The sequence below is a fragment of the Pempheris klunzingeri genome, chromosome 5 (genome assembly GCF_042242105.1).
Source record: "Pempheris klunzingeri isolate RE-2024b chromosome 5, fPemKlu1.hap1, whole genome shotgun sequence".
Classification (NCBI taxonomy): Eukaryota; Metazoa; Chordata; class Actinopteri; order Acropomatiformes; family Pempheridae; genus Pempheris; species Pempheris klunzingeri.
In genome coordinates this window covers 1,682,718-1,710,000 of record NC_092016.1, presented here as the reverse complement: position 1 = coordinate 1,710,000, position 27,283 = coordinate 1,682,718, and the positions used below count along the sequence as shown (strand labels likewise).

General features: G+C 42.8%; 1 protein-coding gene across 1 annotated transcript in view; it reads left to right on the top strand.

Annotated features, from left to right (window-relative positions):
* The first annotated feature begins 3,519 nt into the window (after positions 1 to 3,519).
* Positions 3,520 to 27,283, top strand: part of LOC139200983 (carbohydrate sulfotransferase 8-like) — a 51,499-nt gene continuing 27,735 nt past the window's right edge. The window contains exon 1 of the mRNA XM_070830179.1: positions 3,520 to 3,640. Within this exon, the coding sequence (XP_070686280.1) occupies positions 3,520 to 3,640 (121 nt within the window). The remainder of the gene's footprint in view (positions 3,641 to 27,283) is intronic.

Sequence of the window (27,283 nt, the reverse complement as noted above, 5' to 3'; positions counted from 1 at the left end):
GTCCTTCAGGGAGCGACGGAGGAGGCGGGTGTTTATCTTGATATGATGGCGTCTTTGTTGGGCCGTCCGTCACACAGAAGTCGTCCTGGTGTGTCTGAACTGTCTCCTGTGTTCAGTAATAACACTTAAACCTGTCCTCTGACGCCGGGACGTGTTTTTGTAACGATGCTAAATCTGCTCGACCTTCTGCTTCGGCCTCCTGCGTCACGGAGCCGAGCCGAAAAGTCCTCCTGGATTTGCTCTCAGCTGTGTGGTCTCCTCACCTCGGCACTCTCTCCTCACCTCGCCTCTCTCTCCTCACCTCGGCACTCGGCAACTGTCTTTACAGGAAAGTGGCCAAAGCACGTCTGCTAATTTAAGCATGACCTCATCATGTAAGCCTCAACGCCTCACCTTAACCACATGGTTATTATTCTAACCGCGCTGACGAAGGTTAACGCTGCTGCACTGATCACATGACACGCCTGTCCCGCCTGTAGTCGGGGGGGAATCTTGAAGTTGTGGAGACGGTGGACTCGAAGCAGGAAACAGGATTTCTACTGTGTCGTTGGTTTAAGTTTAAGGAATGCAGCGACCCAAGGAGGGAAAGAAAGAGGACACCTTGAACGACACCCACTGATTTGCTGATCGCTGTTTTGAGGCCTCGAGTTTGGTTTCATGGTCGTCGCCATCTTGGTTTATGAAAATGAGAGCGTTAAAGGTCCTAAATGAGAGCGACGCAGCGATCAGTCGATTTAAACTACTGAGAGAAAATGAATCTGCTGCTATTTTGGTAATCAAACAGTCTCTGATTTTCTGTTTTATATCACAGTGAACTGAATCTTTGGGTTTTGGACTGTTTCTTTCTCCATTCGTCTGACATTGATTAAAAAACCTAAATCAGCAGAAGCAGTCCTGATAAAGCCGATCAGTTGATGAAGCATCGATTAACAACTGTTTTCATCAGCGGTTAATCTACTGATTATTGTAGTAAAACTAGATTTCTTGTTGTTTTCTACCAGTAAACTGATTATTTGGGGTTTTGAACATTTAGATATGTTGATCTCAGCTGTGGGGACCTGGGATTATTTTTTGTCGTGATTTGTTTTGTATATTTTCATCATCGGTTAATCCAGGGGGGTCAAACTCAATCAAAGAAGGGGCCAAAATTTAAAACAGTCTCGAGGGCCAAACAGGCTCAACATTTATTGAAGTCTAAAAGTGACTGTTTTATTCAGAAATATGAAAACTTTTCCTCAATAAATAAATAAATAGAATAAAATAATTGGTATAATAAAACTTGTACTTATCCTGATGTTTTGTCTTATAGTGTCGTCTTCTGTTATCTTCTTTAAGTACGGCCACATCAGCTCCACAAACTAGACACACAGGTTTTACCTCCGACATCGACAAACAGGTAAAACTCTGCTGTGAAAGTCTCTGTGTTCAAAGTTTAGCCGTTTATTTTGGAGGCTAACTGAAGTGTCACAATAAAAGCATTTCTCAGCTGATCACTGATCGGTGTGTCATTATATTATATTATTATATATTATACCAGCGGGAGGAGGGGCTGCTGCACGGGTCTTGACTAGCGCGGCAGCTGCATTGTGGGATTTGTAGTTTGAGTGCTGGGCCTGGGCAGCATGGTGGTGCTGTGGTCAGCACTGTTGCCTCACAGGTTCAAATCCTGGTTTGAACTCTGGGTCTTTCTGTGTGGAGTTTGCATGTTCTCCCGCATGGGTTCTCTCCAGGTACTCCGGCTTCCTCCCACAATCCAAAGACATGCACATTAGGTTAATTGGTGACTCTAAATTGCCCGTAGGTGTGAGTGTGAAAGGTTGTCTGTCTGTATGTGGCCCTGTGATTGGCTGGCGACCAGTTCAGGGTGTAACCCGCCTCTCGCCCCAAGTCAGCTGGGATAAGCTCCAGCCCCCCTGGCAGATAAGCGGTATAGAAAATGGATGGATGGATGGAGTGCTGGGCCTTTTGTTAATAGTCGCATATGTTGGACATGTCTGGGTTAATCTACTGGTTATTACTTGGTCTATAGATCATTAGAAAACAGAAAATTAAAATAAAAAAGCACAGTTTCTAAGAGAGAAACCTAAAGAGACTTACTAAGAGAATTTACAGCAGAAATCACATTTTATTTGGTCTCACACAAACTCTCTGCTCCTCACAGCTGATTTTGTTTCAGCGTAATCGCTATTTTATTTTATTTTGTACAGTTATAGTTACAGACTTAATGTTCCACCTCCCTACTTTTGTATTTTGAGTGTCAACAACAAACAAACAAACTTATAGATGAATTTGACTGAAAGCTTTATTATGTTTTTTTTATTTTCTAGCGTCATCGTGAATTCTTTTGGCCACAATAATCCTGTTTTTTAGACATCTGATAAAGTCTCCAAACTGATCAATCAAATATCAGAATAGTTTCTCACGACTTTAACGATTAATCGACAAATTGTTTCAGTTCAAAATCAAAACACACTGTTTGTCCCTGAGTGCTTATTTCTGCCTGTAATCTTCTTCTAACCAGGTCATGTTTGCCAAATCTTAACCGTCACCTCATTAAACAGATTTCTTTAATTTAATTTATTCATTAACTGTGATGTAACAGACGAGGTCGTCCCGTCAGTAGAGACGTCGGGGCTGAAAACACTTGGATGTGTTTTGTTTGTAAATCACAGTGCCGCCGGCCTGCGGTTGGACCCCTCGCCTCATCCCTCCGTCAGCCTGATGCAGGATGATGTCGGTGGTCACGGCAGAGCAGGACTCCGATGATCTGCTGCCAGCTGAGATCACAGCCAGCGTAAATGATCCTCGTGGGATCACCAGAGCAGGATGTGCTCTGGATTTAAGACTTTATGTAACACGTCTAGTTATCGTGGGGTTAATTATGCTGGATACCTGACACACTGCAGCAGATCTGTCGTCCAATACAAACACTCAAAGAGAGCATTAAAGGGACAGTTCGGGTTATTTGAGCTGTGTGTCACCTACAGTAGAGTTTGATTTATTAACACACCCAAACTCTTTCTTTTACAAGCATGTTTTACTTTTCTGTTCACGTCTATGGATGTACCAGTCCCCAAGGAAGGCGCCAGGCTTTGAAGCCAAGTTCAAACTGTGTAATTACAACAATGGCGTCCGTCACGTGATGTCGTTGGGCCCCAGACTCTCATTGAGAAAGAGACGTCTGTAAATGACTCGTTTCACCATCAGGATTTGATCCATTCAGTCCGTCTAGAAGAGTTACTTCTGGCTCCCAAAAACCAAGATGGCGGCTGCCGTGAAGCCAAAGCTGTGGCTTCAAACCGGCGGTCCATAAACCTTATATACGGTCGATGACCCTCCAGTCGATGATCTCAGTCTGTGTGAAGCTGCGGTCATGTTTTCTGAACGCCTCATCAGGTCTAACGCTCCTCCGCTCTGTGTCCGCTCAGGGTGTGCAGTCGCGGCTGATCTGGGATCGGCCCGGTGGAGTCTAGGCTGCCGGCTGCGGCGTGCGTCCGGAGGAGGCTGCTGTCTGCGGTCATGAAGCCTCCCTGCTCCCTCTACTGCTCCCTGTGGTTCCTCCTGCTGCTGGGAGCCGGATCCCTGCTGCTGCTGGTCCGCCTGCAGGACCTCACCGAGATGGTCCCGCAGCAGAGCCCAGGTCAGTGCTGTGGTGTTCACGCCGGCTTCTCTCCTCCTCTGTCGACGTCTTCTTCATCTCTCTCTCAGCCTCCTCCTCCTCCTCCTCCTCCTCCTTTCTTCATTTTCTCCTGTCTCTTTGCTCCTTTTCTTCCTTTGCTCTATTCTTCTTCTTCTCCTCCTACTTCTTAATCTTCCTCTTCTCCTTATTCTTCTTCTTCGTTGTGGTCTGCCTCTCATGCACCTCCTCCTTCTCCTCCTGCTTCTTGTTATTCTGCTCCTTCTCCTCCTCCTTTTTTCCTTCTCCTCCTGCTCCCCATCTACCCTTTCTTCTTCATGTTCTTGTTCTTCTTCTCCCACTTTATCTTCTCCTGCTGCCTCTCGTTGCTCCTTTTCTTCCTTCGACCTCTTTTTCTTCTCCTCCTCATCCTTCTTCGTCTTCTTCATCTCTCTCTCAGCCTCCTCCTTCTCCTTCTTCTCCACCTTTCTTCATTTTCTCCTGTCTCTTTGCTCCTTTTCTTCCTTTGCTCTATTCTTCTTCTCCTCCTACTTCTTAATCTTCTCCTTCTTCTTCTTCTTCATTGTGGTCTGCCTCTCATGCACCTCCTCCTTCTCCTCCTGCTTCTTGTTATTCTGCTCCTTCTCCTCCTCCTTTTTTCCTTCTCCTCCTCCTGCTCCCCATCTACCTTTCTTCTTCATGGTCTTGTTCTTCTTCTCCCACTTTATCTTCTCCTGCTGCCTCTCGTTGCTCCTTTTCTTCCTTTGACCTCTTTTTCTTCTCCTACTGCTCCTTCTCCCTCTTCCTTCTCCTCCTCCTCCTTCTTCCTCTCTCCCTCCTCCTCCTCCTCCTCCTCCTCCCTGTCTTGTGCTGTGTGTGGATCTGGTCACACTCCTGCTTGTGGTGGTCCATCAGTAGTGAGAGACGTCAGAGGTGGTAAAGACCATAAAACCTGCTCAGTGATGCTCTGGACTAAATGTATGTTATGTTCATGTACAGCTTGTGATTATAAACACAACACAGGTATGTTGATCAAAATGGCTGCGAACGCATCATTTTTCGTTGCTGGGTAATTTACGAAGGAGGGAGTTGGGCCTCCTGGAGCTCTTCTTCTCTTTGGTGTGAATGCTAACAGTGATATACGGCTACATGCTAAAACACATACAGATGAGCTGATGACGGCACATCGGTGTGATCGACACCTGAGATCAATCAGTGTTGGAGTCACACTCTTTCTAAGTAAGGAGCAGGACAGAGGGTGATAAACATTCACGTCTAAGCACTGAAAATAAGTTTAATGTTATGATTATTGTCTTTATTGTGGTACAAGCGGGGCAGTTTGGTAGGGAATGCTGAAAACCGGGTCACCCAGCATGAAACCGGGACAAGTCTCAGTCTTTTTTGGTTTTTGTTCTAGTTTTGTCCCCTTTTATATTTAATTCTGGTCCCTGTAAGTCCACTCTGCAGCTGCAGCAGAGGGAGAGAGAGAGAGAGAGAGAGAGAGGTGAGGGGAAACCACGGATGTAGAAACTCTTCAAACTCCTCCCGTCTGGTAGGCGCTACAGATCACTGTGCGCCAAAACCACCAGACACACAGACAGTTTCTTCCCTCAGGCCGTCACCCTGATGAACTCTCACTAAGCTCAGAGTCTCAGGATCCACTGTAGATAGTCCTCCACCCCCCCCCCTCGCTGCACTTCTGCAACTTTTTGCACCACTTTCTTTTCTAACTCTGCACTACATCTACCTCCATTGTACATACTGTTGACATAGAGTTCTATATTGTTTAATACTGTATATAGAGAGTCAAGTTTCACCAAGTCAGATTCCTAGTTTGCCTGCTCAAACTTGATTTTGATCATCCCATTATTGGGCCCGTAGAGGATGGCGTGCTAGCGTCTCAGGCCTGCTGAGCCGGCTAACTTCCTGTTAGCCCTCCGCTAACATGAATGTGGATAAAATTATTAGATTGAGTGACTGAACGGATCAAATTCTAATGGTGAAACGAGTCATTTCATGGATTGTGATGCTCAGAAAGAACATTATTCTCGTCCATAACGTGAGACGATGAGGATGAAGTAAGTCTTTTGGTGCCCAATGGCATCATGTGATGGACGCCATTGTTGTTGGCGCACTCACTTGGGGGCTTGGGTTAAACTTCTCCGTACATCCATGGATTCACTGCGAACAGAAAAGGAAGACATGCTCGTTAACAGAGTTAATAAATCAGATTTCACAGATCGATGGAACCCAATAAAAGAGGAAAAACTCTTTCTATCTAACCGTGTTCTGTCGGAGCCGAACACACGGCAGCCTGACGCTTCAGTTCAGTCACGTCTTTATCAGCCCTTCTCCTCTCCAATCAAATAAACTCTCCCTCCCTCCGGCTCGGAGGAAACTGTAGTGGAGGGTGTAATTGTTGTGTTGCGAGCGCCGTGTGTGTCCACTGATAATGGATTCACAGCCGCCATTAGGCCAAGTGCTGCTGTCAAATGAAGCAGAGACACAAACATTAAGCAGCTCAGAGGGAAATAAAGTTTACAGAAGGACCCCCTCCGTCCCCCCTACATCCCCACCCTGTTATTTCAACACTGTGTTTGAAGGTTACTCTGCTTAAAGGGACAGTTCACCCCAAATTACAAAAATGTACACGTCCAACAGTGTGTAGATATTATGGCTTTTAGCCTGCCTCCCTGAAATAAGTGACAAAAGACTGTGGTTTGTTTGCTGTGGCTCATACACCAGTCGCTGTGGGGAAGGACAGAGTGAATTGTGGGAGGTGTAGGCCTTAACCCCTTGTTGCCTGTTGTCGAGAATTCGCCTCAAACCTCTTCCGGTCTTGATGCAGCTGATGTGGCATTATATAAACATTATATATACATACATAAATATATATATATTCTATGCGTATGTACATATATGTTTTATTATACTATTATTATATTGTGCTATTCTATGCTATGCTATATTCAAATTAACAATCTCCACTTAATTTAGCATCTGCTTGAATGCAAAAACACAAATGATACATTTTTTTAATGTAATTGTAAATAAATTCAGGTTAAATAAGAGGCAGATATCACTAAAGTGCAGCATAAACACCACAACACCGAACTTTCTAAACTTCTTTCATGTGTTTTTAACTGACTGTGTTCTCGTGTTACCCAGCTGGAAGGTTACTGGTTTTGATTTTCACCCATAATGCTTTGCTAAGTCAACTAAAACAGCAGCCACAGATCCGAATCAAGCAGACGGGGGATCTGCAGTCTGGAGTTTGTAATTTATTAGTTCCATTTTGGCTTATTCTGTGTTAATGACCCATACCGACACCCCCAATCCACATGGAACTTTAATATATTCGTTCCTGATTGTTGTGAAAATTAAAAACACAAGCGTTTCCATTTAAAAACCTGCCAGCTGGAAAGCAGGCAGTAATTGAGGGTGTGGATGTGAGCCAGGCTCCAGTGGAGAGCAGAGAACAGAGCGCCAACAGGACGTCTGAGGGAGCGTTTTCTCTTCTCTGACATCCGTGTCGGGGTCTCGTGTTCGGATCAGGAGCTTTACGCTGATTTCTCTTCAGTCCACATGTTTTTGTTCCAGGAGAGATTTGAAGAAACACGGCTGTGACTGTCAGATTTCAGATTTGATGGTGCACTGTAAACCTTGTTTATGTTGTTGATGCTGCCTCCGCTACGCTAACATCAGTTTGGAGTGGCCATATTTAGCAGCAACCGGTCCCAGTCGACCGATTTGTCACTTTAGAACCAGCAAGCAGGCGGTTCATGTTACGTTTAGATCCACTCAGAAGTCCGACAATCGATGTAGACGCATCTCTGAAGTTAAAATCGATGTGTATCAGTGAATCTTTACAGCAAAACATCATAAAATCATTTACTGAGAGATGTCGTCTCCAGTCAGACCATAATGTGACTAAACATGTGAGAAAAAGAAAGTGTATGACTTTCCTTGTTTTACTGTAAATAATCTCTGCACATACATAATCTGTAAATGCGTAAAACTAGATTGAGAATAAGAGGAGTGCTGCATATAAATAGAATAATAAGAATAGAAAACAGGCAGCACTTCATGCTGCAGAATGTTGTATTTCCATCTTTACCACAAAGAGCTCTGTGCTTCATTGCTTTGACTGTTTTTACCCTAAATACTGTAACACAGAGAAGGAGTTGGAGCTTATTTCAGTCCTGAGTCGTGCCTGCAGTCCTCTTATAAATAACTTTCCCCCCAGTGGGGAAACTGGATGAGTATGAGAACTAAAACCAGGAAAACAATCAATGCAGCGTCCAGTTTGTTTTCAATTCAGCCAATAACGGTAAAGCATCTGCTCGTTTTCCATTTTCACTCCCCAGAACGGCAGAAAAGTGACTTCATGATTGTGTTTTCTCCGGTGTAGGTTGGACAGGTGATACCTGGACCGCAGCATATGGTTCACTTTGTGTTAAATCACCAAGGTGGTTTCAGCTTCACGTCGTGAGCTGAGCTGTGAGGTCTGGAGCCACCTGAGCAGGTTCACCTGAACGTGAACGCATCGTCCTTTAGTTCACAGTCAGTTCACACCATCAGCTGTAAGGATTTAATCATTAGAAACTGTTCAGGACTGTTTCCAGTATGACACCAGTAATATAACACTTTGTTTTGAAGAATCTAAACACATTTTAAGATGGTTTTCTTCACTTAAACACCGGCAGCTGCACAAGAATTGGCGAAATTATGATTTAAGACGTTAACAATCTGCGTCTAAATGCCTCAGTATAGTCTTTCACTTTAAACTGGCTTTTAATCAACATGCAATCTCAGTCTCAATTAATCATCTATTATCAAAAATATCAGAATACAATCTTAATAATACAATATTTTCCTTTTTTGTGCTTAGTATTATGTTATTTAGAAATGTATACTATACTGCAACATATGGCAAACTGTTTACACAAGTTATAAAAATCGAAATAAAATAAAAATAAAAATAAATAATAATAATAATACAATATTTTCATGGTATTAACCAGAACGCATGCAAGAAAAAAACAAAAATCACACAAATATACATACATACAGAGAAAAAGAATCCATAAATACTCTAAAGTATGAAAAATATATCAAATAAGGAACAGAAACAGAAAACTGATTGTTCAGATTAAGAGAAACCAAACCGCTGCAGACACTGTAAGAGACACTAAAGAGAAAATAAAACAATACATTTAGTCTGTTCACAGTTCATTTTCTCCTAAAAAGACTCTAGAATTGAATTAAATGTCAAACGTACTGCAAGATGTATTCAGATCTATAAGAGGAAAATATAATGATGCGTTAATAATATACAGGTTTATGTAACGTTTCTATTTTTTATACTACAGTTACTATGGAACGCACAATAAGCAGGTCTGCCATCATTTATTTGGTGGATTGATTTTGTTTTTTTTTTCACTTTTTCAACTGAATCCAAACCAAAGCTGCATGTTGATGCCAGAGCACTGTTAGAAAGCTGCAGTAATCCACGGATGCCTCAAAAGTCTGGGAAACCAAACAAGCACAGATGATCGTTCTCACTGTTCCTCGAGCACCAGGCTCATAATGCCCCCTTTTCGTAATCGCAGAAAGAATTAATGACCAAAGAAATCCATCCAAGACTCGGAGGAGGGCAGAGTTTCAGACGTACGAAGCCCCTGAGGCGCGGTGAGTCCGGCGGGTCTGTGGTTCTGATGTATTGTCTGTGTCATCACACTCGAGGGCTGAATTATAATCGTCTTTTCTGGACATGAAAATATCCAAAAAACGCTGAAAATGTGTAGCCCTCACACTCCAGCTGCACAATTCATTAGAAAACCATTCACAGTGGAATATTTGACCACTGCAGAGAAGTCAGAGGATGTAGTTTGTGTTTTTATTGGAGGGAAACGCGTGTCAGAAAGTAGATTTTATTTATCACCAATAATCAAATTACATTTATTTAGTACAGTAAGGGGTGGAGCCAGAGGGGCGGTGGAGTCTGATTGGTCATCCCTGGTGCCAGCGCAACTCTGGACAATGTGCAGACATGATTCTCTGAATATTCAGAGATGATGCAGATTAGCAAAATAACCAGAATCAGGAGCAAAATGACCACCAGCCGAGCCGTGTGGTGATAAAAGAAACTGAGAAAAAGACACAAAATCACAGAGACGCTACATCACTACAAAGAGATGCTACATGACTACAAAGAGACGCTACATCACCACAAAGACGCTACATCACCACAAAGAGACACTACATCACCACAAAGACGCTACATCACCACAAAGAGATGGTACATCACCACAAAGAGATGGTACATCACTACAAAGAGATGCTACATGACCACAAAGAGATGCTACATCACCACAAAGACGCTACATGACCACAAAGAGACGCTACATCACCACAAAGAGATGGTACATCACTACAAAGAGACGCTACATCACTACAAAGAGATGCTACATGACTACAAAGAGACACTACATCACCACAAAGACGCTACATGACCACAAAGAGATGGTACATGACCACAAAGACGCTACATGACCACAAAGAGATGGTACATCACCACAAAGACGCTACATCACCACAAAGAGACACTACATCACTACAAAGAGACGCTACATCACTACAAAGAGACGCTACATGACTACAAAGAGACGCTACATCACTACAAAGAGACTCTGCATCACCACAAAGAGACGCTGCATCACCACAAAGAGACTCTACATCACCACAAAGAGACGCTACATCACCACAGAGACATTACATGGGATGGGGGATCTTAGGGAGCTCGTGGTCAGATAGTCTGTCCAGTTGGTCTGCAGCCTTTATTCTGTTTCATTCATCTTTTAGTTTATAAAGTCCTTAAAGCCCAAAGTGACCATCATCCATACATCATTAGTCAGTTATCAAACTATTTGCCGATAAGTTTTCCAATTAATGGAATGAACCAATAGTTGCAGCTCTACTGTCTGTGGCTGTAGGATCTTTGGAGTTCACTTTATATTAGAGTTTTATACGTTCTTTAGTGCAGTGAATAAACACAAGTGTTTGTGATGTACAGTTAATGTTGTGGAGAGTATCAGAGTTTCACTGCAGATTTCAGCCGAAATATCAGTGTTTTGGTCAATATCACGGAGCCTTTGAGACTATAAAAAGCTTGTTTGCTGGATATTTGAACTGCAGCAGGAGTTCATTCCAGTTTGTTTGTTTTTTTTTATTGATTTCTTTTATAAATATATTAGGTATCACATTGATTAGAATATCATGTTCCCTCTGAGCGGGCCTCTAAAATTACTGACGGGCTCCTCCGTCATTGATCCAAAGCTGAAGTCAGCTGTTGCTTCACATCCCTCTTTTCTCTCAGAAATGATCGGATATCGCTAAAACCTGATTGATTAGCAAGCCACTGATTCCGGTTCACCGGCGGGGGGGTCGGTGGGGGGGATGCGGCGTCGGATCACAAAAAGCTGCAATAATTTAGAGGCCGATTCGGATGATTGTTCTTCTTTAATTAAATCAATGGCTCTCAGTTAAAGCTGTGAAACTGAGTCCCACTTCTCTTCTGCGCTGTCTAATAATCTAATAACACTTTTAAGTGGCACTCTGGTTCCTTCTTTTCAAATCATTCCCCCCGTAGCTCCATAAATTAAATGAATGCCGGTGTTTCCTGTGAGCTCAGTAATGCTATAAAATGAGTATATCTGCCTCTGGCTGTGTCGCCCAGCAGTCCCCCAACAGAAACAACCGTCAGAGTTGCTGCAAAGCAAAGTAAGCACTGCGCTGAGTGTTTCTATGTTATGCTATTTAACACCTGTACTTCACCACCTAGCAGAGCGGTTTGTCTGCCTCCACTCCACCGGCAGCTGTAGCCAGAGACGGTCTGTTGTCAGGTTGTCGGTCTGATTCAGCTGAACGTTGTTTCTCAGAACGCCTGCAGGGAAATGCTTCAACTTTGGCACAAACATCCACTCAAGGACTCAAGGATGAACTGATTTTGTTGGTTTAGTGGGTGCTAATGCTAGTAAGCATGCTAGGCTAACGTCAGCCAAGACAGTGAAGAAGCCCAGTGGTCTCCAACAACAACTTAGCTAATAAGCTAATTAATTACTTGAAGATGTCGATGAAGTTGCCTCACTTAAAGTTTCGCCGTCCATGGAAGGTTCCACTTGTTTTGCCGCTGGTTGCAGCCGTGCTAATGTTAGCTGCAGCTGCTGCAGGAGCTATCAAACCCGGTCCTCTCCTTTTTAGTGTGTCACCAGGTGTTTCTGCAGGTTAGACGTGTCACCCAGCGTTTAACTTCTGCACACTAGCAGCTGCCGCTCAAGGCTCAGCATCGCCCAGACTGTAAGGGACTCGAACAAGGGTTTAGTGGCAGCTTATATTTCAGGTTTCTCTGCAGCAGGTTCCCTTTCAGCTCAGCTTCAAGGGCAAGCGCTACTAACTTAGAACTAGTTGTAAAGTCAGCGGATGTAGTAGCTATGGGAAATTAGGTGAATTGGAATTGGGTCGTACGGAGATAATTCAGTCTGTACTCTTAAAGGCACAGAGTTGGGCACCTTCTGCTTGATAAATACTCCTTCCATCGTGTGGCTGACACACAAAATGGAGATAAACTGGTAACAAAACCAGCTTTAACGCTCCCACAGGAAGCTTGTGTTTCATTTCTCGTTCCAATGAAAATAGTTTAAAACGAAATTGGTCTCGGTCTTATCATTGTTGCCCTGGAAAACGCAACTAAACATACGTACTTTGAAAACTTCAGCAGCTTCCAGTGAGAGATAACCTTTGTGTGGGTGCTGTTTTTCTTTAAACAGAGAGGGGAAAGAAGCAGCAGTGTGTCTGCACTGAGGCGAGACGAGCTCTCTGAAGGAAAAGCACATTAAATTATCTCCGAGCTCCCTCAATGTGCTGCAGATTCAATTTCCTCCCTTAAGTGACCTAATGCAATTTGAAAGTTTGGCTGCGGGAGTGTGACATGTGTGATGTGCGGCCTATTTCAGTCCAAACAAAAACATGTCACAGCACGCCTCAGCCTGATTCGAACAGTGCATTTTAATTAATGTTCTCAGGGGGGGTCGCGCAAAGCTGCTCAGGAGTTTTCTTGAACAATGACTCTGCCTGCCTGGCTGCTGCCCCCACATTAAGGGCCTGTTTACACCGGGATAAATAACCACAGTGACATGCATATTATGCTGTAAGTTTCCAGTGCTGCTGAATCTCATTTGTACAATTTGCCACCGTTTCTGTAAATCCCTCAGAGGGCTGGCTGAACAAACACGGAGGGGAACTCGGACGTGTTGATTTAAACCCACCTGGCTTCACCGCTTTGTTGTTCCTCACTAAAGAGGGTTCGGTCCGCAAAGTTAAAAACACAGGAGAGAGCTCTGGATATTTATCTCACAACATCCAGTTACCACTTCCTGTTTGCCACTAATTCGTCCTCATCTTCATCACAGCCGATTCACTTTGTTGACTTCAGCCGCGGAACATCCGCACGCTGTTTATCTGAGCGACCGGCTGGCAGATCAGCAGAACACGAGCTGACTTGGTCCGACAGCTTCTCCAGCGACGGAGCAACAATTAAGCAGCGGTGCCACGAGCTTTTAGCAAACGCTGGTGACGGCTGCATCTGTGCTTCGCTGGGCAACACGAGCAACTGCCTGCACAGGACAGAGTCTGAGCATCAGTCAGAGCGATGAGGCAGTGGGCCTGTCACGCTTCTAGACTGGAAATGACAAAATGACTGCCCGTCTCTTTGTGGCCGTTATGTCGTCTGTTTGTAGTCGTTTTGCATATTTTTGTCCCCTTTTCCACCAACATTTCCAGGAACTTTTATCACCAGGAATTTATATATCTGGTAAAATAATCCTGGTAATCTGTGTGGTTTGTGTTTCCACCACACCTCAAATTTCAGGAACATTTATTCAAATCAGGCTGATGAGGTGTGATGTGGTGCTCCTTCAGCTTCTCATCATCTTTCATAAGTTTCTTCAACTTTTCTTGAATCGGTTTCGGCGTGTGTCCTACTTTCAGCTCCGCCAGCTTGTCGGCTCTTCTTCCACAGACTCTGTCGTCTCGCTGAAAAGAGTCTGGACCTCGTCGTCCGTCTGCTTCTCTTCTTTTACTCAATTTTCCAAACGATCAAAACACAAACGAAGTGAAGCTTGTAGAAATGTTCTGCAGCACACAGCCCCGCCCCTCAAGAAGTCCAGGTAATCTGAAAAGTCCTTCCCCCCTACTGGGAACTTTCTTCAGGGAAAGTTTCAAAATCACGGGTAAATGAGAAAAGTTCCTGCGGTGGAAAAGGTCACTGGTCACTGCATCTCTCTCTAGTCTTATTGTGTCTCTCTCAGTTTGAGTCTCTGCAGCAGTTCACATTTCTGTGTAGATTCTTTCCATCTATTTGTTGTCATTTTGTGTTTTTGTACTTTTGCATCTCCTTGTTTTTTGCATCTTTATTGTCATTTTGTGTGTCTTTGTAGTTGTTTTGCATCTCTTTGTTTTCGTCTTGTAGCTCTTTTTAATCGTATCGTATCTTTTATAGTCATTTTGAGACTCTTTCTAGTCGTATTGTGTCTCCTTGTGGTTGTTTTGCACATCTTTGTAGTGTTCTGTGTCTCTTTGTAGTTGGTCTGTGTCTCTTTGTAGTGTTTTGAGATTCTTTGTAGGCATTTGCGTCTCTTTAATTTTTCTTAGTGGTTTTTTTTGTGTCTGTGGTCATTTTGAGCTTCTTTGTAGTCACTTTGAGAAATAACATTGTTCTTTCGATGCTGCCAAGTATTTCAACATGTGAAATATTTAGACTTCAGCGTCCATGACTTCTGTGGAGTGTTGGGGGAGATTCAAATAACTAATTTAAAGCAAACAAAGGTATTTTGTGTCCTGGTATCTACATGTGAGAAGAGATCATGACACTATACATTATTGATAACTTGAGCTTGGATCTTTTTTTTTTTTTTTTTATTCTTTGGAAACAGCCGTTGACAAAACAGTTTCATCTCAAGATTCACATTCAGGCTTTCTGTCAAATGACATGGTTTTCTTCGGATCGATAAGGCGTTGCGATCGGCTCCTTGTGCCGACGAGGACTGTCTGATTCGGTCGGCAGCTCCAGAATAAGAAGGGAGGTAAAATCAAACCCTGTCAGAACAACAGAGAGCTGGAGAATGATTTAAAAAAAAAAAAAAAAACTAGTACCTGAGCTTGTGTTTTGTCAGCTGTGCCCATGCATATGAATTATACAGCAGAGATTTGAACAGGTAAATAAGTAACCATGGCAACTATGAATTAAAAGTTGGCAAGGAGACGAGAGGCTGTAGAAATTAATATGCGACACAAAAAAAAAAGTGCGTTGGAGTTTTCCTGTTTGAATAGAGATCAAAAGTGTTGAGAGCCCAGAGATCTCTCCTGGGTGTGGAGTGTAAAAGGCTTTATTTCACCGCAGCCTTTTAACTCGACACCTCGCACGGCTGCCTTTACACCTCTGCTGCTGCAGTTACTCTTTATTATTAAACAGCATGTAAGAATCTGATAGCAGCTCCATTTTATGTCGTTCACATAGTTTCCACACATTCTGCTCTGGTGAACACGTCGACTTCACACCAGTGTGCAAACAGTTTTCTAGATGTTTCTGCAAATTAAAGGAGATGATGTGGACAGTAAGAGATGAACCTTAATATATAAAGCAGTGTATCGGTATATCTGTTACTTAATTTCGCCTGATTAAAGTAAAATAAAATGTCAACTTAGTTTTAAAGACTGATTTTAGCTTTTTTTTAATTTGAAATGTCACTTTTCTACACGTCTTCAAATGTCTTGTTTTGTCCAAGAAAAAGTTCAAAACTAGAAGATATTCTGATTAACTCTTTTAACTCGTCCTCGTCGGTGTTTCTTCTTCTGGTGACGTCGTTTCTTGGAGGATCATCTTCTTCTTCATGTCCCTAAAATGTGTCCAACCTCAGCTAAAAGCTTCCAGAAGTCACTAAAGCAGAATCAGTGAGGAAAGTTGGAAACTGTGCTTTACATACATACATACACATATATATTTGACTAGATAAAGATAAAACTATAATATACTTGAAAAAAGTGTTTTTTGCCTTTTCTCTCGACTAATTCAGCCATTTTTTTGTATTTATTTGTGTTTTGATCTTTTTCTCAAAGAAGAAAATTGAAGGCTTTCACTCAAACTCTGCTTTTATCTCATGCAGAAATAAAAAAACCAAAAAACTTCTGGAGCTCTCGACTGTGAGAGATGTTCTTCTACAACAGTGATATATTGTCCTTATTTCTCCTCTGTGGAAGGAATCCATCAGCTGTATGTAAATGTAAATAAGCTCTGTATTCTGAGCATGTTTTCATGTGACAAGACTTTTAAAGATCTCATCTCCATTTATTTAAGTGCAGAGAACCTTTTCTGGCCCAGAGAGCAGCACAGGTACGAACACAGACGGCTGTCACACTCTTCAGAGCAGTAAACTCCTTCTGTGGTAATCTGTTCAACTAACTAAACCATTTTAACCCTCCGCTCTCTAAACGCTGCTGTGTCTTCTTCTTCTGGTGACGTCATTTCTTGGAGGACCTTCTTCTTCTTCATGTCCCTAAAATGTGTCCAACCTCAGCTAGAAGGTTCCAGAATCAGAATCAGAATCAGAGGTCCTTTAATAATCCCCAGGGGGACATTGCTTTTGTTACACACAGCTCCAAAAGAATAAGAATAAACTTCAAACACAAAAGTAAAAATATAAATATATAAAAAATTATGTATTAAAAATTATTATTACAAATTATTACACAGAGGTAAATAATTGCACCAGGTGAGTCCAGAGTCATTTAATAATAATAATAATAACAATAATAATAATAATGATGATGATGATATAATGATAACAACAACAACAACGACATAACGATAACGATAATCATAATCATCATAATAATATATAACAACATGTACATTCAGAGTGAGGAGTTGTACTATATTATAATAATAATAATATAAATAAGTCAATAAAGCAGAATCAGTGAGGAAACTATTGAGATTGTTCTTTATATACATATATATACATATATGTTTCTATATCTGACATGTTTTATCAACAGATTTGACTAAATAAAGACACCAAACATGTTGATCCAGGACAGTGACTGTAAAAACATAAACTAAATGTTTCTCAACCCTCCAGAAGAGATTTGAGTTATTAATATTTTTTACTTCTGTTGAGTGAGACTGTTGTGATGTTGCCACCACGACCCGACTCTGGATGAATGGATGGATGATAATGATAGTGATAATGTTGTTTGTGATGTACAGCTGCTGTAGCTCCCAAAACTGGAAGTCTGTCTCTTTGTCTCGGCTGCCGGAGAAGCTTTTCTGATGTCTTCATGTTTTATAATTAAACGTCTGGTCGTGGTCGTCCTGCGCCGCCCCTCCATAATCTGATCCATAACCTGCCGTCAGTGCTGTTTTAAGATATTATATTTCCCTGGTTTGTTGTCCTGTAGCTCCTGTCACAACACACACTCCCTCTTTTCTGTTCTCTTCTTGAGAAGACGTCACCTTGGACTTTGGTCAGTTCATCACAAAAACAATATTCAGGATTAATCAGTATTGATTACTGATGTACTTCACAAATCAAATCCAGGTTTGTTTAGTTTTCCAGGTGCGTTTTGAGCTCCTGATATCTGTTAAATGTTCTTTTACTGTCACATCTGAGCAGTGAGGTCCAGTCAGTCGAGCCACACACACACACACACACACACACACACACACACAGTGGACTGAGTCAGCACTGATCCAAGGTGAAGGTCGCCGTCAGAGCAGGACGCTGTGACCTCCGCTGGTCGTTTGTAATCAGGAGGCGGCGTCTCATTTAATCTCTGCCAACGTCTCTGACATCTGCATGAGGTCACTGCGGGGGCACGTGTCCCCTTTCCAATGTGAAATATGAATTCAGCCGGACAGAAATGTATGCTAATGTCCTGTAGTGACGGGGGACATCTAGAGGAAAAGGGTGCAGACTAATGTCCGGCAGCGAGACCAGCTGACCGCACAGCGCCGGCTTTGTGTGGAGACGCCCACAGACCCAAAAGGACAAACAGAAGAGACGCCTGCAGGCCAGTTCGGTCCTGAGGAGCCGCCACCACCACCACCAGCACCACCGCCCACACCGCTCTGCTTCCTGCTCTGAGCTGCATGCAAACTAATTGGGCGGACAATACCTGTCAGTGTGTGGCCTCGCTCCCAGATCAGTCCGTTAACATTAACACAGAGAGAGAGAGAGAGAGAGAGAGAGAGAGAGAGAGAGGCTCCCCAGCATCACTGAAAGACAGCTGATGAAGCTTCAGGAGCTGCTATGACAAGTCGATTAATTGATTCGTTGATTGGCAGAAAAAGAATCCGGTAATTTACTGATCGTTTTAGTGGTTTTTCAGCCAAATATTCTCTGGTTCCAGCCTCACATTCATGGATTTTCTCTGTTTTTAGGTGAAAATAAGACATTCGATCGCCATTTTATTCTGTTTTCTTACATTTAAAGACAAAACAAATGATCCACTAATAGAAAAAATATTCAGCTGCATCGTATTGTATCTCCCCCCCCCCACTGTGTTGTCTCAGCGTTTTATAATGTTGTTACACTCATAACGCATTTTAACCCATAAGAACCCTTTTTTTCCTTTAAGTAACATTATGGAGGATATAAAACAGACTTGTGTTTGAGATCCTACCCCGACTGTCCAAGATCTGATGTTAGATACGTCTCAGCTTTATTTTTAGAAGCTGTTTCATCCTAAAACACAGTCAGGACAGGTTCATATAATCCAGGACAGGATTAGAGCTGTTAAAGTGTCTGAAACTCACCTTTAAATAACTAAAACTGTTTAAAATCAGCTGGTTGTGTCTCAGGTGTTAATCAGGCAGACAGACATCTTGGAAAAGGTCACTGGGTCACATGACTGCACCAGGAAGTTCAGGATCTGTCACTGACGGAGTTAAAGTCAAGCTGTAAAGGGACATTTCCAGAATATTTAAACGGTCTGTGTCACCTGTGGGCTCTTCTGGGTTAATGGCGTCATGAACGTCCAACATGAAGGCGGACGTCTTTGCTTTCTGCTGCAAAAAGAAGGAACCACACGTCTACTATAGTTTTTATTTTAGATCAGTTTAAACATGCTAACGGCCGGGGGGGGGAGAATCAGCTCTGACTGTTTCTGTACGTCGTTCAGCAGAGAGCAGGAAGCTAAACTTAGAAACCAGAAACGGTGAATACACGACTTTCCACAGTTCTGGCTCCAACTGGAACAAAGCAGAGACTCCTAACAGCCTGGCATGATGCTCCCAGACGCTTCCAGTTTACCTCCTGCTCATGGATCGACATCAGTGAAAGACGCCGAGGCTTTAGTGGCAGCGAGGAAGCATCTGCCGCAGATGACACGCAGGAGGACGAGGCAGCAGCTCTGTCGCTCTGAGGAGGCGCTGATCTCAGCCTGATTCATATTTTCAGCTCACAGAGCGGCGGGACACACACACACACACACACACACTATAGACCTCCACTACACACTAACACACTGACTAACTAACACACACACACACACTATAGACCTCCACTACACACTGACACACTGACTAACTAACACACACACACTATAGACCTCCACTACACACTAACACACTGACTAACTAACACACACACACTATAGACCTCCACTACACACTGACACACTGACTAACTAACACACACACACACTATAGACCTCCACTACACACTAACACACTGACTAACTAGCACACACACACACACTATAGACCTCCACTACATACTGACACACTGACTAACTAGCACACACACACACTATAGACCTCCACTACACACTGACACACTGACTAACTAGCACACACACACACTATAGACCTCCACTACACACTGACACACTGACTAACTAGCACACACACACTATAGACCTCCACTACACACTGACACACTGACTAACTAACACACACACACACACTATAGACCTCCACTACACACTAACACACTGACTAACTAGCACACACACACACACTATAGACCTCCACTACACACTGACACACTGACTAACTAACACACACACACTATAGACCTCCACTACACACTGACACACTGACTAACTAGCACACACACACTATAGACCTCCACTACACACTAACACACTGACTAACTAACACACACACACACACTATAGACCTCCACTACACACTAACACACTGACTAACTAGCACACACACACACACTATAGACCTCCACTACACACTGACACACTGACTAACTAACACACACACACTATAGACCTCCACTACACACTGACACACTGACTAACTAGCACACACACACTATAGACCTCCACTACACACTGACACACTGACTAACTAGCACACACACACTATAGACCTCCACTACACACTAACACACTGACTAACTAGCACACACACACACTATAGACCTCCACTACACACTGACACACTGACTAACTAGCACACACACACTATAGACCTCCACTACACACTGACACACTGACTAACTAGCACACACACACACTATAGACCTCCACTACACACTGACACACTGACTAACTAGCACACACACACTATAGACCTCCACTACACACTGACACACTGACTAACTAGCACACACACACACTATAGACCTCCACTACACACTGACACACTGACTAACTAACACACACACACACTATAGACCTCCACTACACACTGACACACTGACTAACTAGCACACACACACACTATAGACCTCCACTACACACTGACACACTGACTAACTAGCACACACACACTATAGACCTCCACTACACACTGACACACTGACTAACTAGCACACACACACTATAGACCTCCACTACACACTGACACACTGACTAACTAGCACACACACACTATAGACCTCCACTACACACTAACACACTGACTAACTAACACACACACACACACTATAGACCTCCACTACACACTAACACACTGACTAACTAACACACACACACACTATAGACCTCCACTACACACTGACACACTGACTAACTAACACACACACACTATAGACCTCCACTACACACTGACACACTGACTAACTAACACACACACACTATAGACCTCCACTACACACTGACACACTGACTAACTAACACACACACACACTATAGACCTCCACTACACACTGACACACTGACTAACTAACACACACACACTATAGACCTCCACTACACACTAACACACTGACTAACTAACACACACACACACTATAGACCTCCACTACACACTGACACACTGACTAACTAGCACACACACACACTATAGACCTCCACTACACACTGACACACTGACTAACTAGCACACACACACACTATAGACCTCCACTACACACTAACACACTGACTAACTAACACACACACACACACTATAGACCTCCACTACACACTAACACACTGACTAACTAGCACACACACACACACTATAGACCTCCACTACACACTGACACACTGACTAACTAACACACACACACTATAGACCTCCACTACACACTGACACACTGACTAACTAGCACACACACACTATAGACCTCCACTACACACTGACACACTGACTAACTAGCACACACACACTATAGACCTCCACTACACACTGACACACTGACTAACTAGCACACACACACACTATAGACCTCCACTACACACTGACACACTGACTAACTAGCACACACACACTATAGACCTCCACTACACACTGACACACTGACTAACTAGCACACACACACACTATAGACCTCCACTACACACTGACACACTGACTAACTAACACACACACACACTATAGACCTCCACTACACACTGACACACTGACTAACTAGTACACACACACACTATAGACCTCCACTACACACTGACACACTGACTAACTAGCACACACACACTATAGACCTCCACTACACACTGACACACTGACTAACTAGCACACACACACTATAGACCTCCACTACACACTGACACACTGACTAACTAACACACACACACACTATAGACCTCCACTACACACTGACACACTGACTAACTAGCACACACACACACTATAGACCTCCACTACACACTAACACACTGACTAACTAACACACACACACACTATAGACCTCCACTACACACTGACACACTGACTAACTAACACACACACACACTATAGACCTCCACTACACACTGACACACTGACTAACTAACACACACACACTATAGACCTCCACTACACACTGACACACTGACTAACTAACACACACACACTATAGACCTCCACTACACACTGACACACTGACTAACTAACACACACACACACTATAGACCTCCACTACACACTGACACACTGACTAACTAACACACACACTATAGACCTCCACTACACACTGACACACTGACTAACTAGCACACACACACACTATAGACCTCCACTACACACTAACACACTGACTAACTAACACACACACACACTATAGACCTCCACTACACACTAACACACTGACTAACTAACACACACACACACTATAGACCTCCACTACACACTGACACACTGACTAACTAACACACACACACACTATAGACCTCCACTACACACTAACACACTGACTAACTAGCACACACACACACTATAGACCTCCACTACACACTGGGAGGACCCTCACCTGCCCGTCGCTCCGTCTTCCTTCATCCTCAGATGAACTAGAGCAGTGATGCTAACGCTAACACAATGCTAACCCCCCTCCCCCTACAATAAATCACAGCCGGCTCGGACGCCCTGATGGACGACGCCCTGATGGACGTCGCCCTGATGGACGTGGCAGTGAGGGACGCTCAGGTGTTTCTGTTATTGATGACAGAAGAAACGTGGCGACAGGAGCGATCGTGAGCGTCTTCCAGGCTCAGATGAATCGGATGTGGCAGCCGGAGTCGTGTTGTGATGCATTATTGTTCTCAGGGCGACAGCGACCGCATCAGCTGATTAGATGGAGCGAAGAGGAGGAGAGAACCTTCTTCTCTTTTCTTCTTCTGAGGAACTCGGTTCATCGCTGCTTCTTTCTGGTTTTCAGGGCGCGAGTCTTAAAATAATGCACTAAAAACAACACACGCACCAAAATATTCACCAAATAATATAATTGATTTTACTTTTATCTGATGGGGACGATGTGATTTAACATACAGAGCATGAAACTCCTAGTTTCACTGTATAATAGCAGCTTATAACATCATAAAATCACACTACAGATATGGAATTACAATAAAACCGATAATTTATTGTACGATTAATTATCAATAATTAAGTACAATTGGCTAAAAATGGGCACAAAAGATTTTGTATGTAAATTTAATATGATTTCAGTTGGTTTTCGTTCCACAGTTGACAGATTATTCTCAATATTATTAGTTTTTATATTGATTTATTTGTGTAATATTGAATAATTGGTGGCTCCACATTTGAGTTCTTCTTCTTGTTCTTCTTCTTCGTGTGTCAGACGGATTATTAACCTCTAATATCTGTTGTTCTTCGGCTCCTTCCTGCATATCAGGGGTTCACTGATGGTGTTTTGCCCACATCTTCATCATCGGTGAACCATTTGCCAGATGGTATTATGGCCGTCGGCTCTGCCGTTAGCACTCAGCGTTTCACCGACTTCAGGCCTCCTGTTAATAGAAGCAGCGTGATCTGTTGTACGCGGCACGAGTTCATCGCTCACAGCCAAACGTCTCACTGCAGCCAGCGTGGAAATAGATTTTTCTCACAGTTTCGTTGTTTTGTGTCATCTGGTTGAGAGACGAGATGAGCCGCCGTATGGAAACAGGCAGGGGTGTGTGTGTGTGTGTGTGTGTGTGTGTGTGTGTGTGTGTGTGATTTACATTCACAGCTTTGTTTGCACCAAAGGAGAATTTATAGTTTTGTACTTCACTCTTTTGTCGTCACTCAGTTTTTTTGTTCAGTCTTTTTATTTGCACTTTAAATTGGAGCTGCAACTCCTAATTATTCTCCTCATCAATCAAACTGCCAATTATTTTCTCTTCCGCCAAACATTTGGTCTTCAAAACATCAGGAAACTGTGGGAACTGTCCGTCACAGTGGGTTTTTTTTTAATTTTTATAGTGAAGCATTGAAAATATTCAGTTTACTAAAATGTGGGGAAAAGAAAAGTTCTCACATTTAAAAACCAGGAAAGCATCGAATGTTTTTATTTGGTTCGGCCTTTTTGTCAAATTGTCTTCAAAGCCTGACGCACTTTGCCGTCATTCATCATTCAGACCTTCGTGTGAAACAAACCCTTCTTCACGTGAGTCTGTACGTCGATAAACAAACACCTAAATGTGTAATTTGGATGAAAGAAGACGACGTCTCAGTGTTGAGTTCTGCTTTTCATTTGTAGTATTTCTCCTGTTTTGGTTTCACTAATAGCAGATTTGCTTTATCGCTGTTGTTCTGACTAAAGGTCATCGCGTCGTCCGTCTGCTCTATTTGGAAACATATTGATCGACAGAATGGGAGGAGGGGGCAAAAACAAAAGCGTCCAAACCCTCAGAGCCACGATGTTGTTTTAATGAGTCATCTTTAATCCTCCTGGACTTTATTTTGGCTGGAAACCGTCTTTTAAAGCAGATTTCTGGCTGAGGCTTCCTCTGCAGGACAAACACAGGAACGGTACTTAGCAGGACTTCAGGGGCCGACGTGATGTGATCCGGACAATAAAAAACACTGAACTCTCTGCCGATATCGTCATCCAGTCGATGACGTCGTGGTGCTTCATGGCGTCGTCCTCTGACCTCCACTAAAAGCTTTTTCTTCGCTGTGCACTGCGAAATAAAACGTTCCTGCAGGGATTCATCCTGCCTCATGTGTGAATCTGTAATTAAACTGATGAATCGTTCTGGTCAAGTGCTGATTTAGATGATTATGTAGACGGAAGTACCGTTACTCCTCCATCTTTGTAGTTTTTTAACTGTACTTCTGCATTTTTTGAGCATTTGCATTTAAATCAGTGTTTCAGTGATGAGTTTTGTACATTTTTCCCATCACAACCTCACATGTACGTTTTTATATTTCCTTCATGTGCTTTGTATTTATCTCTGCGAAGCAAACAAACAAAACCTTGACTTTAAAACCAAGTCTTGACCTTCTAACAGCCCAAAATGTCCTCACAATGTAGGAATGTCAACACAAAGCAGAACGTTTTCACAATGTGGGAATGTCCTCTTAATGCGGAAATGTCCTCTTAGTGCTGAAATGTCCTTTTAGTGCAGAAATGTCCTCTTAATGCGGAAATGTCCTCTTAGTGCTGAAATGTCCTTTTAGTGCAGAAATGTCCTTTTAGTGGAGAAATGTCCTCTTAGTGCAGAAATGTCCTCTTAGTGCAGAAATGTCCTCTTAGTGCAGAAATGTCCTCTTAGTGGAGAAATGTCCTCTTAGTGCAGAAATGTCCTCTTAGTGCAGAAATGTCCTCTTAGTGCAGAAATGTCCTCTTAGTGGAGAAATGTCCTTTTAGTGCAGAAATGTCCTCTTAGTGCAGAAATGTCCTTTTAGTGGAGAAATGTCCTCTTAGTGCAGAAATGTCCTCTTAGTGCAGAAATGTCCTCTTAGTGCAGAAATGTCCTTTTAGTGCAGAAATGTCCTCTTAGTGCAGAAATGTCCTCTTAGTGGAGAAATGTCCTCTTAGTGCAGAAATGTCCTCTTAGTGCAGAAATGTCCTCTTAGTGGAGAAATGTCCTTTTAGTGCAGAAATGTCCTCTTAGTGCAGAAATGTCCTCTTAGTGCAGAAATGTCCTTTTAGTGGAGAAATGTCCTCTTAGTGCAGAAATGTCCTTTTAGTGGAGAAATGTCCTCTTAGTGCAGAAATGTCCTTTTAGTGGAGAAATGTCCTCTTAGTGCAGAAATGTCCTTTTAGTGCAGAAATGTCCTCTTAGTGCAGAAATGTCCTCTTAGTGCAGAAATGTCCTTTTAGTGCAGAAATGTCCTCTTAGTGCAGAAATGTCCTTTTAGTGCTGAAATGTCCTTTTAGTGCAGAAATGTCCTCTTAATGCAGAAATGTCCTCTTAGTGCAGAAATGTCCTCTTAGTGCAGAAATGTCCTTTTAGTGCAGAAATGTCCTCTTAGTGCAGAAATGTCCTCTTAGTGCAGAAATGTCCTCTTAGTGGAGAAATGTCCTCTTAGTGCAGAAATGTCCTCTTAGTGCAGAAATGTCCTCTTAGTGGAGAAATGTCCTTTTAGTGCAGAAATGTCCTCTTAGTGCAGAAATGTCCTCTTAGTGCAGAAATGTCCTTTTAGTGGAGAAATGTCCTCTTAGTGCAGAAATGTCCTTTTAGTGGAGAAATGTCCTCTTAGTGCAGAAATGTCCTTTTAGTGGAGAAATGTCCTCTTAGTGCAGAAATGTCCTTTTAGTGGAGAAATGTCCTCTTAGTGCAGAAATGTCCTTTTAGTGCAGAAATGTCCTCTTAGTGCAGAAATGTCCTTTTAGTGCTGAAATGTCCTTTTAGTGCAGAAATGTCCTCTTAGTGCTGAAATGTCCTGTTAGTGCAGAAATGTCCTGTTAGTGCAGAAATGTCCTCTTAGTGCAGAAATGTCCTCTTAGTGCAGAAATGTCCTTTTAGTGCTGAAATGTCCTTTTAGTGCAGAAATGTCCTCTTAGTGCTGAAATGTCCTCTTAGTGCTGAAATGTCCTCTTAGTGCAGAAATGTCCTCTTAGTGCAGAAATGTCCTCTTAGTGCTGAAATGTCCTTTTAGTGCAGAAATGTCCTCTTAGTGCAGAAATGTCCTCTTAGTGCAGAAATGTCCTCTTAGTGGAGAAATGTCCTCTTAGTGCAGAAATGTCCTCTTAGTGGAGAAATGTCCTTTTAGTGCAGAAATGTCCTCTTAGTGCAGAAATGTCCTCTTAGTGCAGAAATGTCCTTTTAGTGGAGAAATGTCCTCTTAGTGCAGAAATGTCCTTTTAGTGGAGAAATGTCCTCTTAGTGCAGAAATGTCCTCTTAGTGCAGAAATGTCCTCTTAGTGCTGAAATGTCCTCTTAGTGCAGAAATGTCCTTTTAGTGCAGAAATGTCCTCTTAGTGCAGAAATGTCCTCTTAGTGCAGAAATGTCCTCTTAGTGCTGAAATGTCCTCTTAGTGCAGAAATGTCCTCTTAGTGCAGAAATGTCCTTTTAGTGCAGAAATGTCCTCTTAGTGCAGAAATGTCCTTTTAGTGCTGAAATGTCCTTTTAGTGCTGAAATGTCCTCTTAGTGCAGAAATGTCCTCTTAGTGCAGAAATGTCCTCTTAGTGCAGAAATGTCCTTTTAGTGCAGAAATGTCCTCTTAGTGCAGAAATGTCCTTTTAGTGCAGAAATGTCCTTTTAGTGCAGAAATGTCCTCTTAGTGCTGAAATGTCCTCTTAGTGCTGAAATGTCCTCTTAGTGCAGAAATGTCCTCTTAGTGCAGAAATGTCCTTTTAGTGCAGAAATGTCCTTTTAGTGCTGAAATGTCCTCTTAGTGCAGAAATGTCCTCTTAGTGCAGAAATGTCCTTTTAGTGCTGAAATGTCCTCTTAGTGCAGAAATGTCCTCTTAGTGCAGAAATGCCCCCTCAGTGCAGAAATGCCCTCACAACACACAAA